Below are 19,487 nucleotides of genomic sequence, written 5' to 3' on the forward strand. Positions count from 1 at the left end.
GAACATTGAAGACGCACTTCGGTGACCCAAAGTGTAGTGCGGCCTCCTGCCACCAGCGTCGCTGTCCTCACCGGAGCGTTGGTATTTGAGTCCTGTGAGCTTTTTAGTTTCCGGGTCGCGGAGTCTCTCCACGCGTGTGAATCGCCTGTGTTTGTCTTCCTTCTACCTGGACACTTTGTCGCCGTCGTCATGGCTCCGGTGAGTCCGACTTTCGTAAAAAGCAAGCGTGACGTCCAATTGTTGTGGCAGCGTTTTGATGAAATGATGCTTACAAGGGCGCTGATCACCTGCGAACTTCTCTGTGCCCCCAAAAGCTTTGTATTTTACGTCGTTTTTGGGCTCCCCGCCGCAGTAAAACAAAAAAACTCCAAAACACCGACCTAGTAATTAGTGCAGGCGTTTATTGACTTTTTTTTTATAGTTTGGAATTTAGGGTTCCTGGCGCCGTAGCGTTACAAAAATGCAAGAACCTAATAGTCGAGTCAAACACATAATCGGTATAGCGCAATAAAGTATTTCAGGGCCGCCCAATTTTCTGGAAGGGGAAATATTGTGCATTGTTTCACAATTAAGAGTTCCACTATGACTTGCTTTCGTCAATAATTACAGCAGGAGGTTTTCAGCCTGCCAGAACTCTCCTTGTTTCGAGCGGCGACGGCTTCCGCCGTCCACCAGCCCTCCAATCGATGTCGCAGTACTAATCAAGGTTTTTTGCTTACCTCTTAAACATTAAATTGTCTTAAAGGTCTTGACGGGCCCACAGTTTTCAATCATGACGATGAAAGTGAAGAGAGAGCGAGCGGCAGTAAAACAGGCCAAAATTCAGATGTCGGCAGGCAAAAGGCAATTTACATAGTAGACGTTTTCCTAAATGTGAGGGTCAAAAAATAAGCCGTAAATTGAGGTTTCTCATTTCTGTCTGTTCAACTGTTGCGGGACGGCGAGTAGCGTAAAGGGTCTCGCCAAGGGACCCAACCGGAGGCCACTGGAATCAAGCTTATTGATTGTGTCATGTCACCAGGCTACTCGCAAATATAAACATAAAAAAGTGATGAGGCCAAATGATTCCACACAATTTGTAGAAAAGTTTTGCCGTTGGTTCTTTGTCAACAAAATAGATGTTGATGGGATTGAATGAAGATGCTGCGCTTGCTGACTGTCTGTTTGTCTTTGTGCGCCTTTTGTCCATCGTTCCCTGGTGGCCGGCCGCAGTCTCGCTCCAAGAAGCGCCGGCCGTCGTTCCGGCGGCTGCTGAAGACGAGCAGCATGAAGCTGGACAACAAGCTGAAGAACCGGCAGATGAAGCGGCAAAACTGCGACAAGAAGCAGCGCAAGGAGCACAGGAAGATGCGGCAGGCGCTCAAGGGCGCCGCACTGGCCGAGCCTCGCCCGCTTGACGTCACCGCTAAAAGGCCCGGTGAGAGCGCCCGCGCGTTAACGCGCCCTTTGGCCCGTGGCCGTCATGCCGCCTGTGTGTGATCTTCCTGTGCCGTGCCTATGATGTCAGAGGAGGAGGAGGAGGAGGACTTCCTGGAGAGTTTACCCACTGACATGATTGACGACAGCGACCTGCAGCAGATGTCCTCGTTCCTCAGCAGGGATCTGTCATCTTGGTAATGGCACACACACACACACACGTCCACGTAGAAAGCGTGTCTGAGGTGTGTCCTGCGTGCGCGTGTGTCTAGTGCTCCGGTGCACGGCGCCAAGAAGCGCAAGTCGGAGGTGGTCCGAGGCTATGAGAAGATTCCCCGGAAGATGGCCGCCGTGCCGGAGGAAGAAGTCGTCCACTTGCTGCCCATCAAAGACAAGACGCGACTCATCCCGCGGAGCGTGCACAGAGGTGACGCCCAAACGCCGACATCTACACGCCACTGCAGCGCTTCCGACTTGTAGCGCCCAAACTTCGGCCTCATCCCAATTCCCACACTCGCTCCCTGCGGTACTCCAAGTGCACGTCGTGTCATTAACCATGGCAGCACGGGTTGCTATTTTAACAATTTTGCTCTTTAAAAGTATTTTCAAACTTCAGTAAAGAAATGGTGGAGTAAAACTTGGGCTCAGTCTTCCAGTCGATGGGAGGCGTGTGGCTCAAAATCCGTCATTGAGTCCGAAAGCGCATGCAAGCCTGATGCGCGCAATCGGAGCTCAAGCCTTCGTAAACCCCAGCGAACGGGTCTCCGTCATTGGAAATGGAGTGGAAAAAAAAAAAGAGAGGCGGTGACAAGGTGCCCTTTAACCTCAAAAGTCTTTTGGAAGAAGAAAAAAACAATTTCAATTTGAGTTTCTTTCCACTGGTTAACAAAGGTCCGCTAACATCGTGCTGTAATGTACCACTAGAGGGCGCCCACATGTCACGAGTGGCACTCGTACCGCATTTTGAAAACCGCCTTCTGGTGGGCATCTGTTGTGCATGTGCAGTGGTGACCAAGCAGCCAGACGAGGAGGAGGAGGAGGATGAGGAAGAGCGAGAAGAGGAGGCCACACGGGATGCTGAAATGGGTACGGAGGACCTTCAAAGCTTACCGACGGTCCACGTGACGCTTGCCGCCACCTTTGGAACAGAATCATGGCCACAGCGACCAGGGAAGCTGTCCTGTTGGCTGTCAGTCACGTGGCCCCGCCCTTGTCTTCAGGTTTGGCGGAGCGAGTGAACTACGCGGCGCTGATGCCGGCGCAACAGCAGGAAATGAGGACGCGAAAGATCCAAGACCGGAAGTTGACCATCGCGCGCCTGGCCTCCACCGTCATCGCCAACCCCGTCAACAATGTCAGACTTATGCTTGCTTGCATGCGCGTGTGTGTGTGTGTGCGCGCGCACAATTTGTCAGTGTGCGCATGTTTGGATTATTGGCGCACTTGTTTTTGTTTTGTTTTAGCGTGGGTGAGAGAGCTCACCCGCCCGTGTGCGTGTGCGTGTACAGATCAAGTGTGTGAAGCAGCTGCGCGGCATGCTAATGGAGGCGGACCCGTGCGTGGCGGTGACCGTCAGGAAGTTGGTCATGGTGTCGTTGATGGAAATCTTCAAAGACATCGCTCCCACCTACAAGATACGACCTTTGACCGCCGCTGAGAAAGCCACCAAGGTACCGCATTGGTGTGTGTGTGTGTGTGTGTGTGTGTGGTGATTCCGTTGGTGTGAGGATGCTGCTGATGATGATGTCATCGTCACAGGTGAAGAAGGAGACGCAGCAGCTGCGGGAGTTTGAGGAAGGACTGCTGAGTCAGTACAAGTTGTACCTGGAGGATTTGGAGCAGTGCATCAAAGGTGAGCGCGTGTGGCAGCGGCTCACATTTGATTAGCGCATAATATTGTTTTCATTCATTTCCAACATTTCTATTCATCGGTACAACAAATGTCCAACAATATGAACTAACAAACACAGTGAACTCCCAAAAGTGGACCCCTCGGGGAGGATTGAATAAGCGAGTGGTTTTGAAGTTGGGGTCCTCCGTCCGGCGCGAACATGGAAACGCGCCTGACCAGAGATGACTCGGCCGCTTGCCGCTTGCCGCTTTGGTCCTCCTACGCCGGCTTTGTGGCGCGAGCCGCTTCTTGGCGGCCTAGCCGCGAGGGCTCCCTCCTCCTCCGCCACGTCGCCGCAAAAGTGACGCGGAGGAACGTCTCCTGCTTCATCTTCCAAAGTCACGGCTGCCCGTCGGTTTTGCCATTTGGAAAATTGCGCGCTGAGCGCCGTCCGTTTGCGTTTGCGTGCAGACTGGAAGCAGAAGAAGAGCAAGCGCAGCCGGGCGGTGGCTCTGGACTCGTACTCGGGCCTGGCCGGGGTGGCCGTGCGCTGCCTGTGCGAGCTGCTGCTGGCCATGTCGCACTTCAACTTCCACAACAACATCCTGGTGGCTTTGGCGCCGCTGATGAACGACGCCGCCAAGACGGTGAGCGCCCGACCGCCGGCCCGGCCCGTCACGTCATATCTCATCTCGTCTCGTCACGCCAGACCCGCGCGTCTCTCCTCAGGTGTCCGACATGTGCTGCCGCGCCTTCGCCGACCTGTTCCGCCAGGACAAGGTGGGCGGGGTCTCGCTCGCCGCCGTCCGTGTCATCTCGGGTCTCGTCAAAAGTCTCAACTACAATGTCAGGCCCAAGGTAAGGCAAGCCCCCACACGCACCAAGCCCACGAGCCGTTAGGAGAGCCCAAAAGCGACCTCGATTTCCACTTGGTGACCTTTGAAAAATCGTACTCAGGTCAGTCAGACGCAGCCCTAACCGCTTGCAAAGCTCGCCTTCTTTGGGTGGATCTGGGGTCCCTGCAGTGTCCCAACTTACGTTGCGATCAAGCGGCCGCTGCCCTCCGTCATTATTGGCAGCCCTGCGTCTTTTTTCCAAAGAATACACGAGCAGCGTTTCAAAGAAGCAGCAAAATCCAACCTTGAATTCAAGTGCATTTATTCAGTGGGAAAAAAAAGCCACATGAAGAAATAACTAGTCCAGCAAATGGTTGTTCGCCGCCCTGACGTGGCTTAGGAGGGAGGGAGCGAGCGCGGCATTCAAACTTTCTCTCTGACCTGGGACCTTTGACTCTCTACTACAAGGAGTCAACATTTCTTCTCATCTGGTTAAAAGTGACATGGATGCCTTTTGCTTTCCCAAATCGAAGCAGGAGCACAATTAAGGGTGGCCTTGGTGTTACTTCAGTCCATTGACTGGCGTTAGTTTGGCGGGCAGATCTGCCACATCCAATATGGCTGAAGCCGGCGTCTGTCTGTCTGTCTGTGTGCGTGCTCGCAGGTGCTGCAGACGCTGCTGAGCGTGCGAATCCAGGAAGCGCTGGTGAAGAAGGACCTGAATGACATGACGCCCGGCGTGAAGGCCATGCGCCACAAAGACAAGAAGAGCAAACTGTCGCGCATGCAGCGCAAGGTACCCAACGCTAGGGCTCGCCAACTCGCTGGCTCGCTCGAACGCCCGCCCGCCCGAGCGCCAGACCGCCCGCCCGCCCGCCCGCCCGCTGCCGTTGCCAAGCAACAATGCTCTCCCTCTCTGGTGTTGGTGCAGTGGAAGAAGGCGGAGGAGAAGCTGCAGCAGGAGCTTCTGGAAGCCGAAGCGTCGGACAGCAAAGACAAGAAGATGAAAATGGTGCCCAAGGCGTCCTCTCCAAGTCTGAATGTCACATTTTGTCTTAGCTGCATGCCGCCCTCGCTTCTATTGAGGCTCACGACAAAGTTCAAGCGCCCCCGCGCGTCACTTCCCGGACAATCGTCCTTTCCCCAAGTTTGGCGAGGACTTTGTCCACGGCGCCACCCAATGTGTTGTTGGTGTCAAAAGCGTGCGGCTCGACCCAAGCCCCAAATGCGTGTGTGCCGGCGCCGGTCCAAACGGCTGGGCGCTATTCTGCTGAATGGCACCCTCTGCTGGCGAGCACAAGTAACATCGCAATTCCGACTTCCTCGCGGTCCCCCTCACATCAGGCGCCGTTGAGTCACATGTCAGGCGCTTCCTGTCGCCCGTTGAAAGGTTGGCGCTCGTTAGCCGTCAACTGTTTGAGCCCAAGGCAGGTGACGCAAACGTACTTGAAAGCAGTTGTCGCGGCGCAGACGAGCTCTGAGGTGAGCGCGTATACGGCGGCGACGTCACTACGCCTTGCCGCCCGCCCATTCCCATTGAAGCGTTTACATGACGCCGGTTGGCATTGGCACAAGGAATATAGCACCCTCGTGAATCCCAATGAAACGCCACTCCCACTGGGCCTTTTTAGTCCGATTGGAGCGTTTTCATTGCCGTTGGTCAGTCGGACCCTGTCTAATTGGAGTACGTGGCTCCATGTCAACCCGGCTCTTGATCCTCAAACGATTTGTTCGGTGCAGCCTTGCTCAAGTTGTTCGTCGTCGTCGTCGTCTTCTTCTTCTTCTTCCCGCAGCACACGGAGACGCTGAACATCGTCTTCCTCATCTACTTTCGCATTTTGAAGAAAGCTCACAAGTCTCTCCTCCTTCCTGCGGTCTTGGAGGGGCTGGCCAAGTAACACGCACGCACGCACGCACGCACGCGCGCGCGCTCGCACGTACACACGCTAACAGTTGATGTCACGTCCCGTCAGTTTTGCCCATTTGATCAACTTGGAGTTCTTTGATGACCTGCTGAATGTGCTTCAGGGCCTTATCCAATCGGGAGTGAGTATGACCCAGACTCCGCCCATTCGTCAGTGTGGGAACCACTCGATTAATGTGATTAATGTCATTGCCGGGCAGGATCTGAGCAATCGGGAGCGACTTCACTGCATTCAGACCGTCTTCACCATCCTGTCAGGACAAGGTGCGCTTGCGCACGTGCGAGTGTGAGCGCACGTGCACGTAAGTGACGCCAGTGTTTGTGCGCGGCAGGTGACGTCCTCAACATCGACCCTCTGAACTTCTACTCGGAGCTGTACGCCATGTTGCCACGGCTGCATGCAGGTGGGTGCTCACGTGGCCTTCCCTCATCCAGGACGCAATTTGGCCGCATCCAAATGTTGCCGGCAGCTTCGAGCAATCGGAACACAAACGGTGCGGCGACACATGCGGACCGAACCCGGGCGGGGCGTGTGCCGTGTGTCGCATGGGAAGAGCAACTAATATGACTGCCGAACGGAGAGGTCGCCGAGGCTCCGGTCGACTTGTTCTGCCCGTCTCTTCTACTGTACTGCCCCCAAGTGGCCAAAGTCCACACAGCGCAATGAACGGCAGCCTGTCCAAAAGTGCTCCATTATTTTACTGGTTGTGAGGAATTTTTAGATGGTAACATAGTGTTATTTGACGAGCCTTGTGCCCCAGGGGCTCCCGATGACGACGTGGGCATCGCGCTGCGCTGCCTGGACGCCATGTTGGTGCGCCGCAGGAAGCAGGTGAGCCTGCGCAGGGCCATGGCCTTCATCAAGCGGCTCAGCGCGCTCAGCCTGCACGTGCAGTCGCACGCCAGCGTCGGACTCCTCGCCGCCGCCAGGGCCACCCTGCACGTGAGTGCGTGCGTGCGTGCGTGCGTGACATGCAGCTAGCATGGCAATCAAAGTCACGTTTGTTTGATTCTTCCCCTCGGGTGCGGTGTCAGTCGTTTCCGAGATGCGACTTCCTGCTGGACAACGAGGTTCAGGGCAGCGGCTCGTACTTGCCCGAGCTGCACCAACCCGAACACTGCAACGCTCACAACACCGCCTTGTGGGAGTTGCACCCACTGCAGGTACACACACACACACACACACCGGCCCAGCGTGTTGGTGTGAGCTGATGTTTCCACGCGACACGACGGCGTCCGCGCAGAGACATTTCCACCCGGTGGTGCGGCAGCTGGCGTCCCATCTGAGTGGCGGCGCCCCCAGCGAAGGCGGCGCGGCGCTCCCGCCGGAGCTGAGTCGCAGGTACCGAAGCGCGCGCCAACGGCAGCGTGTCCGTGCTAAGCTAACCTTGGAGACTTCCTGTTCAGGTCGCCGGTGCAGCTGTTTGAAGATTATGACGTCAAAGACATGACCTTCAACCCCCCAGTAGCTGCGCCCAGACACAAGAAGAAGGTGTGCGCACGCGCACGCACGCGACGTACACGCACGCGACGTACACGCACGCGCCATCCAAAAGTCAACTTGTGTTTTTGTTTCCAGGACGTTTTCAGAGTGGATTGGTCCCTGCTGGATGGCGATCTGCAGCGACTTGTTGATGACATTCTGCGTTGCAGTCAGGAGGCGGAGCTTGACTTCACTTCAGCACGCAAACACTGACACTCAGGCGCACACTTTGTGTGACGTCGTCTGTACAATATTTTAGTCCCGTTTTTTTGCGGGCAACGGGATGCCAGTTGGCGATTGGTCGCTCGCTCTCGTGCGCTTGTCCTTGGCGGCCGCACCTTCCTTCTTTTTTGTTTCTCGACACAATAAATGCAATGTTTGCGCCGATATTTGGGCCGTTCGCTGGCGTGTGCCGACCGGACCAAGGACCATTCCGTTGACGGCCAACACCTTCCTGCTGACGTCTGTGCCGTTGCACTAAGGCACACCTGTGCAATCATCAGCATGTTGCCACCTGTCAGCCGGATGAAATATTTCATTTGGACTTGAGGTTTGTCAACAGCATTTCAGACCAACGCTGGCCTCTTGTTTTTCTTTGAGTGCAACTGCTGAACGCTGGAACAAAGCAAACGTTGTGACTTTCTTATTCGCTGGCACAAACGTTGTCATTCGGAGGCAAGGAGAAGCCACTGGGGGAGAAAACGGGACCGCTGGATCCAGTCGACTGAAAGCAGTTTTTCTTTTTGGACATCGCTGGCGCCACCTGCTGCTCAGTGAGCGACACCGCACTAGCTATTCGCTAACTCCCCAAAAGTCTGCACATTCCCCCAACCTTCCCAAACGGATCCGCGGAAAACCAGCCCAGCCAAGAAGCATATAAACACGCATTCCACAGCAGCGACTTGTGCGGATGTTTGCCGACCAATCACATTCGAGCTTCACAAGTCCGTCTGCAGTTCAAATGTTTTCCCATTTTCGGTCAAAGTCAAGCAAGACCACGCGCGCACGCGCGCGTTAGAAATGAGGGGCTGGTGATCAATTGGTGGCCCCTCCCTCACATGTTTTTTTTCTCTCCTTGGGGGGGTGGCGGATTGCATGTCTCCTCAGCTCCTTTTTAGGACATGATGCCACGCCGATGTTTTGCTTCTTGTTGGATTTCGATGTGGACGCACGCGCACACTTGAGCAGGAAGTTGTCTCGTGCGTCCATTTTCCTTGTAAGGACAAACGCGTGTGCGCGCTTCCATCTCGACCTTTGGCCTCATCTTCATCTGGACACGCAACTACATTGCCCACAATTCAACCACCGGGCTCATCAAGCCAAGCCTGCTGATTGGCGGAGGGGGCGTGTCTGAAGAGGTGAGGAAGGTCAAAGCGAGGTCAGCATAAGGTCAGCGGGCCTGTCGAGGACCGGGCGAGGTCACCGACGGGCACCGTCAAACGCGCTCAGACTTGCGCAACCATCTGGCTCAGGGGAAGAACCCGGACCGGAGGCGGAAGTTGCAAGAGAAAAAGAACTTGGGCCTGGACCGCCACAAGTGGGAGAACATCCCGGGCCAACGAAGGAGAAACGACATTTCTCACTCGTCTCCATGAGGAAAATGTGGCAAGTCTGAAGGGGGAGGGAGGGAGGGAGGGAGGAAGCCATTGGCCCGCTCCCTTGAGGCCTGCCTGCCCTACAAGGAGCCCAGTGGACAGACTGGGCCCGGGAGACCTTGAGGGGGGGCGGAATGGGGGGACCGCTCCTTCTTTGGATGGATGAGGGCAAAAGGAGGAGGAGGAAGATGAGGAGGAGGAGGAGGAGGAGGAGGAGGAGGCTTCTTAAGGTGTCTCCTCAGACGGGCGCCTCACTTGTTGGCCACTCGCTCGTTCGCTCGCTCGCTCGCTCGCCCGCTCACTTACTCGCTCACTTCTGCAGCTCGCGCACCTTGCCGGCGTCCAGCAGCACCACGGTAAGGTTCTCAAAGTCTTCCTCTTCTTCACATCCTCCTTGGTTTCATCACCTACTCCTCCTCTTCATCACCTTGTCTTCTTCTTCATCACCTCCTCCTCTTCATCACAGCCTCCTCCTCTTCATCACCGCCTCCTCTTCGTCTTCATCACCTCCTCGTCTTCATCACCGCCTCCTCTTCGTCTTCATCACCTCCTCCCCGTCTTCAACTTGACATGTTTGCCGGACTACGGGCGTCCACTGAAGGTCTCGCTTGACATTGGCCGTTTGCAGGCACGGAGGAATGTGATGTCCAAATATGGTGCACACAGCTGAGAGGTGTGGGTGGGCACGGCCAGGCGGGACGCCGCCGCCGCCCCCGCCGCATGCCCAAATTAGGAAATTTGCCCAGAGTGCCCTGCGCGTGTTCCGCCGCACTCGGACTTGCTAGTCGTGCAGTATGCGACTGTCATCAGGTGTGGCATCATGTGTGTGTGTGTGTGTGTGTGTCCCCAATATCCCCCCCCCCCCCCGCCCCTCCTAGTGTGGTAGCCCCCCCTGCCTGCGGCCATGTGTGACGACGAGGAGAGCACCGCCCTGGTGTGCGACAACGGATCGGGACTTTGCAAAGCCGGCTTTGCCGGAGACGACGCGCCCAGGGCCGTCTTCCCGTCCATCGTGGGCCGGCCCAGGCACCAGGTGGCCGCCGCCGCCGCCGCCGCCGCCGGCCAACGCCTCCTTTCCGATGCCGCGTCTGTGGCCTGATGGTGTGTTTGTGCGTGTGTGTGTGCGCGTGTGTGCGCGCGCCCGCGTGTGTCAGGGCGTGATGGTGGGCATGGGCCAGAAGGACAGCTACGTGGGCGACGAGGCTCAGAGCAAGCGAGGAATCCTCACCCTTAAGTATCCCATCGAGCACGGCATCATCACCAACTGGGACGACATGGAGAAGGTGCGCTCGTCCTTCCCGGACCGGCGCGGGCGGCCGCCTTTCAACTTGTCTTGCGCTCTTCCATCGGCCAGATCTGGCATCACTCTTTCTACAACGAGCTGCGAGTGGCCCCCGAGGAGCATCCCACCCTCCTGACCGAAGCGCCGCTCAACCCCAAGGCCAACAGGGAGAAGATGACGCAGGTGAGCGGCGGCCACGTCTCGCCTGCCCCGTGTTGCTGGCACCCGCGTCGCTTGGCCGAGCCCCGCGTGACGAGGCGCGCTTGTGACCCCCTTTTGCGACGTGCGGCCGTGCGTGCAGATCATGTTCGAGACCTTCAACGTTCCGGCCATGTACGTGGCCATCCAGGCCGTCTTGTCCCTCTACGCCTCCGGACGCACGACAGGTGCCCGCCGTGGTCGCCGCCGCCGCCGCCGGCTCGCTCGAGCGTGACCTGTCCGCTTTGCTGCTTTCAGGCATCGTTTTGGACTCCGGGGACGGCGTGACCCACAACGTTCCCATCTACGAAGGTTACGCTCTGCCTCACGCCATCATGAGGTTGGACCTGGCCGGACGCGACCTGACCGACTACCTCATGAAGATCCTGACCGAGCGCGGCTACAGCTTCGTCACCACGGGTACGTGAGCGCTTCGCTTTTGAGGGGCGCTTTTGAGTCGCCCGCACATTTGGGATTTCTGCTGGTTTGAAACCAAGCGGTCAAACTTGGCCGAAATTTGACGGACAAAACAAGGTTGCCTGTCCTCAGCACAGCGACGGGCTGCCGTCCGTCCAGCGGTGGACGTGCGCTTCTGCCGCTCACAAACACTCATTTTTGCTGCATTCCGTCACGGCTAGCCGACCTTTTTTTTTTTCTCCTTTTTCGTGACTGAATTCCCGCGTGTCCATTTGTGCCGTCCGCGGCGCCTCAGCCGAGCGTGAGATCGTGCGCGACATCAAGGAGAAGTTGTGCTACGTGGCGCTGGACTTTGAGAACGAGATGGGGACGGCGGCCACCTCGTCCTCGCTGGAGAAGAGTTACGAGCTCCCCGACGGCCAGGTCATCACCATCGGGAACGAGCGCTTCCGATGCCCCGAGACCTTGTTCCAGCCGTCCTTCATCGGTGAGTCCGGCCGGCCCTTCGGACCGGCGAGCGGCCGGGTCGGCTAACGTTGCGCCGCGGCCGCAGGCATGGAGTCGGCCGGCATCCACGAGACCACCTACAACAGCATCATGAAGTGCGACATCGACATCCGCAAGGACCTCTACGCCAACAACGTGCTGTCGGGGGGCACCACCATGTACCCCGGCATCGCCGACCGGATGCAGAAAGAGATCACCGCGCTGGCGCCCAGCACCATGAAGATCAAGGTGAGCCGGCCCGGGCGCGCGCACGACCCCCCCCCCCCCCCCGCTAGCGGGGCCGTCAAAGGTGGGTCCCGGAGGGCCGCGCGTTGGCCTGCCGCAACACACCTGATTCGAATGGTCGGGAAGGTCGTCGGGCTCCTGCGAAGCTCACCGACGAGCTGCTCATTTGAATCTGGTGTGTTGCAGCAGGAAAACATGCAGGAAAGCGGCCCTCCGGGACCCAAGTTTGACAACCTGCGCGGACGGACCGATAAACACAATCGCTGTCGCCGCAAAAAGGAAAAGGAAAAACCTTATTGGTGACATGAGCAAAATCAGGCGATTTGAAGGTCGTTGGCGCAAACGGGTGCTTTCGGATGTGCCGACCAAACGCTTGCCGTTACTCGTTGCCTTGGTCCGGGAAGCTTCCGCGCCGCGAGCTCATCCTGCACTTCCGGCCCAAAGGCAAAATGCGGCCCGCTTTTGGGGAGTCGTCAAATGCAGCAGGCCTGCCGAAGCGGGCGGGCCAAGGTTTTGACTTTCTGGGTCCGGCTGCATTCGACCCCTCCGGTCGTGACGGAATGCGTGCGCGTGGACGCGTGCGCACACCGACTTCCCGTCCCGCCCGCTTAGATCATCGCCCCCCCGGAGAGGAAGTACTCGGTGTGGATCGGCGGTTCCATCCTGGCGTCGCTGTCCACCTTCCAGCAGATGTGGATCAGCAAGCAGGAGTACGACGAGGCCGGCCCGTCCATCGTCCACCGGAAGTGCTTCTAGATGCGCGGGCGACCGAAAACCCGCCCGCCCGCACGCCCGCCTCCGGAAGCGCCGCTCGCCCTCCCGCAAGCCCAGTTCTTGGTGACCCTCCTTTTTTTTTTCTTTTTTTTTTTTACATTTTGGATGAAATAAAGCTTGACCACTGCTGCCGATGATGTCATAGCCGGGGCGTGGCCTCCAGATGAAAAAGGCAAATAAAAAGTAAAGCACAAGCTCAAGTGTCGATCATTTGTCACAATGTAATGCGACTCACGATTACTTGAGGCTGTCAATTATTCTTTCGACGATGTTTCCGTCCATTCGGCCCAAAACGAGATGTTATTTCAACAGCAATTTCCCCGATTGATCGATTAACGTGAAGCGCCATCTTAGGTGGCTCTCCCCAGACCACAACCAAAAGCAAAAAAACGAAATCAAGCTGTCTTCCAATTTTGCCGTTTGGACATTCAAAGCAAAGTCAAATACGGAGTGTTTTTCCCTCTGTGTTTAATATCTCTTTGCAATTGGTGGCGTCCAGTTAGCAAAAGAGCCAAACGCTGCTTTGTGGAAATGAAAAGCCTCCGTAGCAAATATTTGGAGAGACGGCAAATGGCCAAAGTCAGCCAGCCCCGCGTCACCTTGGTTGAGTTCCTGCTCTCATTGCTTTTCCTTGGTTTCTTTCCTCTGGCGCTCCTTCCTTTCTTTCTTCTCCCGCTTGTCTCGCTCCTTCTTTTCCTTCTTGAGCCGCTTTTCCCGCTCCTTCCTTTCCTTCTTGTCCCTCCTTTCTTTCTCTCCGTCGTCTCGCCTGACTTCGCCGCCCTCAGGGTTTGCCTCCCCCGTCCTCTCGCCTTGCTCGCCGGTGTCGCCGGCGGCCTTCAGAGACCTCTGTCAAGAGCAAAGACCGGTCAGTCGACCGCTTGGTCCGCCGTGCCGTTTTCGACGTCAAGCCGGCGGATGTCGAGGATTGAAATGCAGCTATCGGAAAATCATTTTTGATCACGGAAAATAGCACTCGGTAAGATTGCGGCTCCACTGCTTGTGTTCGCGCTAACGGGGGCGAGGACCTGACCGCAAAGCGGGCGTTGTGTCCCACGAAGCCCTTGACGAGGCTCTTGACGTTGTCGACGCGCTGAAGGAGCCGGCGCTGGCGGCGGAGGGCCTCGGCCCGGGCCTGGGCGCCGGCCTCCCGCTCGGCCTCCAGACGCCGGCGCAGCCGGTCGGCGCAGCTCCGCCGGCGCGCGCTCTCCTGCCGCTCCCGCCGCAGGAGCTGCTGCAGCTGCCGCTTCTGCTCCTCCTTCTCCTCCAGCCTGGACTTGAGCAGCAGCAGGACGTCTTTGACGTTGCCCATCTGCGCCGCCTTCTCCTCCAGGCTGGCCAGCACGCCGGCGTTGAGCTCCTTCTGCTGGCTCAGCTGCACCTCCTTCTCCCGGACCTTCCCCGCGGCAAGCCAGACAGTCGGTCAGTTTTGCCCAACCTTCACTTTGTCTCTTGTCCGACTGTCTAAAGACAATTCAGAAAGGTCGAGGCGAGGCGTGAAGCCGCCTGCGGGCATTCGCGTGAGGGCGAGGAAATGCCCCCGTGACTTTACGGACAGGGAACTAGTGAGCGTGTCGAGAGTTGTAATATATCTGCTTTATTTAACAGCGGTATGCCAGTGCAGCGGACGTGAGAGAGGAGTTCCCAGTGCAAGTAAGTACTTTAGTTCACGAACTAACTTTACTTAACTTTAGTTACCTAAGTTAACTAGTGGCGCGTTTCAAGCGTTCGGAGAAAATGTTTTGTCATTTGACCATTTCGCCGAGAAGGTTGACATGAACTTAGGCTGCCTTGCGACCACGTCACACGCGTGAGGGACGATTAGTGGGATGGACTAAAATCCACCTCCGCCCTTGCTTAGTCCGTCCTTTTTTGAAAAAAAATTGTCATCCTACGTCCCAAAAATGGCTGTCCGTCCGGGACGGACCGTTGCCGTCACGTGCCTGTGGAGCGGCCATGTTGGCAAGGGCGAGTTTCCCATGAAAGGCCAAACGCGGAGACGTGGCAGCCATGTTTGCAAGGGCAAATGTCTCGTCAAAGGTGAGTGAAGGTAAAACGTATGGACGTTAGCTTAGCATCGCTGTAGTCGCGCAGCTCAAAAGAGAGGCTTCCTATTGACCCACAGTATTCATAACCAATGTTTGTTTTTTCTTTTCTCAGGTTTTGTCATAGTCCCGAAAGTGGGAGGGACCACTCATGGAATGGACAGAACTGAGGGGACTAGTATCAAGACTGATGGGTCCCGGGTCTTTCCGCACCTTCTGCTCCAGTGCAGCCTTGACGCTGCGCAATTCTCTGTCGCAGTCGTCCACGGTCCGGTCCAGATGCCACTCCATGTTGCCCCAATGCTGCTCCACGTGCAGCCGTACGCTCTCCCTCATGGCCAGGAGGTCCCGGGAAACGTCGTCTTCGCGCCGTGCCCACCGCCGACTCCACTCGTCGTCGACTGCCTTCAGCGCGGCCTTGGCCGCCGTGTCCCGGGCCCGCCGGATTTCGGCAAACTGCTCCATCCAGAAGGAGCGCACCCGGTCCAGATCGGCGCGTTGGGCCATGAGCGCCTCCCGGAGCAGCTGCCGGACTTGCCGTCCGCTCCAGCTCGTCTTGTCGTCCTCAAAGTCAGGCGGCTCGCAGCTGGACTCCATGCTGTGGTCGTCACACAAGAGCAGAAGTCCTGCACTGTCTGAAAAAAATGTCTTACTATACACTTACCACTTTAAAAAAAAAAAAAAACGCCTTACTATACCCTTACCACATTTTTAGAAAAAAAAAAGCCTTACTATACACTTGCCACGTTTTTCGAAAAAAAAAAACCGCCTTCCTTACCACGTTTTTAAAAAAAAACGCCTTACTATACCCTTACCACTTTTTTAAAAAAAAAAGTCTTTACTATAACAATACCATGTTTTTTTTAAAAAAACACCTTACTATACCCTTACCACTTTTTCCCCAAAAAACGCCTTACTATACCCTTACCACGTTTTTCGAAAAGAACGCCTTACTATACCCTTACCACTTTTTTTCGAAAAAAAACACCTTACTATACCTAACCGTGTTTTTCGAAAAAAACTATAACCTTACCACATTAAAAAAAAAAAAACGCCTTACTATACCCTTACATTTGAAAAAAAACGCCTTACCACTTTTTTTCGAAAAAAAACCACCTTACTATACCCTTACCACTTTTGTTCGAAAAAAAACGCCTTACTATACCTAACCGCGTTTTTCGAAAAAAAAACGCTTTACTATACCTAACCGTGTTTTTCGAAAAAAACACCTTACTTTACCCTTACCACTTAAAAAAAAAAAAGAAACGCCTCACCATACACATACCACGTTTTTCGAAAAAAACGCCTTACCACGTCTTACCACGATTTTCGAAAAAAACGCCTTACTATACCCTTAACACGTTTTTCGAAAAAAACGCCTTACTATACCCTTACCACATTAAAAAAAAAAACGCCTTACTATACCCTTACATTTAAAAAAAAAACGCCTTACTATATACCCTTATCACTTTAAAAAAAAAAGAAAACCACATTACTATATATACCCTTACCACTTTTTCCGAAAAAAACAGCTTACTATTATCCCCTGACCACTTAAAAAAAAAAAACCCGCTTTACTATATACATGGTTGTTTTTTTCCAAACATATTTATAAATAGCATGTCTGAGATTTGAACCAGGGACCTCAGGTTTACAACACCACAACTCTATCCTCTCAGCCAGTAGAAAGCTGAAAACAAGTCTGCTCATTGTTCATATATTTTAAATGAAAAAAAAATTATTTTTTTTTTAAAAACACCTTACTATACCTAACCGTGTTTTTCGAAAAAAACGCCTTCCTATATACTATAACCTTACCACATTAAAAAAAAAAACGCCTTACTATACCCTTACATTTAAAAAAAAAAAACCGCCTTACTATATACCCTTATCACTTTTAAAAAAAAAAAAACCACATTACTATATATACCCTTACCACTTTTTCCGAAAAAAAACAGCTTACTATTATCCCCTGACCACTTAAAAAAAAAAAAAACCCGCTCTACAATATACATGGTTGTTTTTTTTCCAAACATATTTATAAATAGCATGTCTGAGATTTGAACCGGGGACCTCAGGTTTACAACACCACAACTCTATCCTCTCAGCCAGTAGAAAGCTGAAAACAAGTCTGCTCATTGTTTATATATTTTAAATGAAAAAAAAATTTTTTTTTTAAAAACACCTTACTATACCTAACCGTGTTTTTCGAAAAAAACGCCTTCCTATATACTATAACCTTACCACATTAAAAAAAAAAAAACGCCTTACTATACCCTTACATTTTAAAAAAAACGCCTTACCACTTTTTTTCGAAAAAAAACACCTTACTATACCCTTACCACTTTTGTTCGAAAAAAAACGCCTTACTATACCTAACCGCGTTTTTCGAAAAAAAAAACGCTTTACTATACCTAACCGTGTTTTTCGAAAAAAACACCTTACTATGCCCTTACCACTTTTTTTGAAAAAAAACCCTTACTATACCTAACCGTGTTTTTAAAAAAAACGCCTTACTATACCCTTACCACTTAAAAAAAAAAAAAAAACGCCTCACCATACACATACCACGTTTTTCGAAAAAAACGCCTTACCACGTCTTACCACGATTTTCGAAAAAAACGCCTTACTATACCCTTAACACGTTTTTCGAAAAAAACGCCTTACTATACCCTTACCACATTAAAAAAAAACGCCTTACTATACCCTTACATTTAAAAAAAAAAAACGCCTTACTATATACCCTTATCACTTTTAAAAAAAAAAAAAACACATTACTACATATACCCTTACCACTTTTTCCGAAAAAAACAGCTTACTATTATCCCCTGACCACTTAAAAAAGTTTATATAGTTTTAATGAAAATTTTTTTTTTTTTTTAAAAACACCTTACTATACCCTTACCACTTTTTTTCGAAAAAAACGCCCTACTATACCTAACCGCGTTTTTCGAAAAAAAAACCGCCTTACTATACCCTTACCACGTTTTTTGAAATAAAACGCCTGACTATACCCTTACCACGTTTTTCGAAAAAAACGCCTTACTATACGCTTACCACTTTTTTTTAGAAAAAAAAACTCCTTACTATGCCCTTACCACGTTTTTTGAAAAAAAATGCCTTACTATACCCTTAACACGTTTTTAAAAAAAAACGCCTTACTATACCCTTACCACTTTTTTAAAAAAAAAAACACCTTACTATACCCTTACCACTTTTTTTCGAAAAAAAAACGCCTTACTATACCTAACCGCGTTTTTCGAAAAAAAAACGCCTTACTATACTCTTAACACGTTTTTAAAAAAAAACGCCTTACTATACCCTTACCACTTTTTTTTAGAAAAAAAAACCTCCTTACTATACCCTTACCACTTTTTTTCGAAAAAAACGCCTTACTATACCTAACCGCGTTTTTCGAAAAAAAACCGCCTTACTATACCCTTACCACTTTTTTAAAAAAAACGCCTCGCTATACACATAGCACGTTTTTCGAAAAAAACACCTTACTACGCCTTACTATACCCTTACCACGATTTTCGAAAAAAAACGCCTTACTATAGCCTTACCACTTTTTTTTGAAAAACATCTTACTATACCCTTACCACTTTTTTTCGAAAAAAAATGCCTTACTATACCTAGCCGCGTTTTTCGAAAAAAAACGCCTTACTATACCCTTACCACTTTTTTAAAAAAAACGCCTCGCTATACACATAGCACGTTTTTCGAAAAAAACACCTTACTACGCCTTACTATACCCTTACCACGATTTTCGAAAAAAACGCCTTACTATAGCCTTACCACTTTTTTTTGAAAAACATCTTACTATACCCTTACCACTTTTTTTCGAAAAAAAATGCCTTACTATACCTAGCCGCGTTTTTCGAAAAAAAACGCCTTACTATACCCTTACCACTTTAAAAAAACATGCAAACCTATTATATAAGTGTCAATGTTAAGCTCATCCAAGAGTGCCTTTAAGAGGGCATGAATGGTAAGGCATTTTTTTTTAAAAAGATGACCATGTGTAGTAATAAGTTTTTCAAAAAGACGACCAAAAAGGCGTCAAGATAAAACGACATTGTATAGTAAGGCTTTTTTAAAAGACAATCATGTATAGTAAGGCGTTTTGTTCAAAGACGACCATGTATAGTAAGGTGTTTTTTTTTAAAAATCCGACCATGTATAGTAAGGCGTTTAAAAAAATATATTTTATAGGGTGTTTTTTTTTTTTTTTTTAAGACGACCATGTATAGTCTGATGTTTTTTTTAAAAAGACGACCATGTATAGTAGGGCGTTTGTTTTTTGTTTTTTTGATAAAACAGACGCCCATGTGTATTAAGACGTTTTTAAAAAGACGACCATGATAGTAAGGCGCTTTTTTGAAAAAAGACAAGTGCTGTCGATTGACCTCATGGGAATACGTTGGACTTACTTCAGAGTAGAAGAGGAAAAAGCGACGACACAAGCAAAGATGACGACGACGACCAAGAGTCAAGCGCAAGCGTGACTACAATCTCATTTCACCAAAAAGAAAAAAATGTCACAAAGCATCAAAGACACAAAACTCTGTGAGGGGCGTGGCCAAAACGCTTCCATCTACCGTCTGCGCATGCCTGTGAGATATTTGGGGAGGTTTGCCGCCACTTGACATGATAGCGCTGCAAACGCTTGGAAGATAAATTGATGAAGATTCCGTAGCTGGTTTGCTTCCTCAGCCTTTCAGAAAGTTGGGACAAATGTTGACTGTTTTCCAAAGTAAAAGCAGATGTTAAAAAAGCATTAGGATATGATGCAGGTATCTTATTTTGAAAAAGACAAAAGATCATTGTCTGTTTCCACAGAAACGACAGAAATGGGAGACTTTGCTGCTGGGAGGCTTAAATTCCGAGAATCGGGCCAATTTCAAGTTCAACGAGATTTCTCCACGATGACTCGATTAATTGTTGCACCTCGAGT

The 19,487-nt window shown here is 51.7% G+C and overlaps 3 protein-coding genes across 6 annotated transcripts; 2 read left to right on the forward strand and 1 right to left on the reverse strand.

Annotated features, from left to right (window-relative positions):
- The first annotated feature begins 61 nt into the window (after positions 1 to 61).
- On the forward strand, positions 62 to 7,877 carry noc3l (NOC3-like DNA replication regulator). 2 transcript variants are annotated; one of them, XM_086016659.1, is made up of 21 exons: positions 62 to 198; positions 1,213 to 1,417; positions 1,508 to 1,613; positions 1,689 to 1,843; positions 2,422 to 2,502; positions 2,637 to 2,770; positions 2,925 to 3,086; positions 3,175 to 3,268; positions 3,719 to 3,894; positions 3,977 to 4,105; positions 4,748 to 4,879; positions 5,015 to 5,095; positions 5,877 to 5,977; positions 6,057 to 6,129; positions 6,208 to 6,271; positions 6,340 to 6,411; positions 6,769 to 6,950; positions 7,043 to 7,171; positions 7,252 to 7,349; positions 7,415 to 7,499; positions 7,587 to 7,877. In XM_086016659.1, the coding sequence occupies exons 1-21, from the start codon at positions 190 to 192 to the stop codon at positions 7,701 to 7,703; spliced, it is 2,385 nt and encodes a 794-aa protein (XP_085872785.1). In that variant the 5' UTR covers positions 62 to 189; the 3' UTR covers positions 7,704 to 7,877. The 2 variants fall into 2 exon arrangements, 1 of the variants encoding a protein (XP_085872785.1); XR_015082579.1 differs by lacking the exons at positions 7,043 to 7,171; positions 7,252 to 7,349; positions 7,415 to 7,499; positions 7,587 to 7,877 and having other exon boundaries at positions 6,340 to 6,692; positions 6,769 to 6,914.
- A 1,399-nt stretch (positions 7,878 to 9,276) lies between these two features.
- Positions 9,277 to 12,682, forward strand: LOC147128703 (actin, alpha skeletal muscle B-like). Its single transcript, XM_086016662.1, has 9 exons — positions 9,277 to 9,441; positions 9,964 to 10,118; positions 10,240 to 10,368; positions 10,440 to 10,550; positions 10,669 to 10,753; positions 10,824 to 10,985; positions 11,278 to 11,469; positions 11,536 to 11,717; positions 12,327 to 12,682. Exons 2-9 carry the CDS (start codon positions 9,990 to 9,992, stop codon positions 12,468 to 12,470), a joined length of 1,134 nt encoding a protein of 377 aa, XP_085872788.1. The 5' UTR covers positions 9,277 to 9,441; positions 9,964 to 9,989; the 3' UTR covers positions 12,471 to 12,682.
- A 262-nt stretch (positions 12,683 to 12,944) lies between these two features.
- On the reverse strand, positions 12,945 to 19,460 carry LOC147128704 (uncharacterized). Of its 3 annotated transcripts, XM_086016605.1 has the most exons (4): positions 18,964 to 19,460; positions 14,744 to 15,128; positions 13,519 to 13,881; positions 12,945 to 13,334 (listed from the first exon to the last, which is right to left on the reverse strand). In XM_086016605.1, the coding sequence occupies exons 2-4, from the start codon at positions 15,125 to 15,127 to the stop codon at positions 13,107 to 13,109; spliced, it is 975 nt and encodes a 324-aa protein (XP_085872731.1). In that variant the 5' UTR covers position 15,128; positions 18,964 to 19,460; the 3' UTR covers positions 12,945 to 13,106. The 3 variants fall into 3 exon arrangements, with proteins under 3 accessions (XP_085872731.1, XP_085872729.1, XP_085872730.1); XM_086016603.1 differs by having other exon boundaries at positions 13,120 to 13,881; XM_086016604.1 differs by having other exon boundaries at positions 13,120 to 13,881; positions 14,744 to 15,165.
- Between the last annotated feature and the right edge of the window lie 27 nt (positions 19,461 to 19,487).

Source organism: Filicampus tigris, chromosome 19, assembly GCF_054856515.1.
Source record: "Filicampus tigris isolate MCC_2025a chromosome 19, RoL_Ftig_1.0, whole genome shotgun sequence".
Lineage (NCBI taxonomy): Eukaryota > Metazoa > Chordata > Actinopteri > Syngnathiformes > Syngnathidae > Filicampus > Filicampus tigris.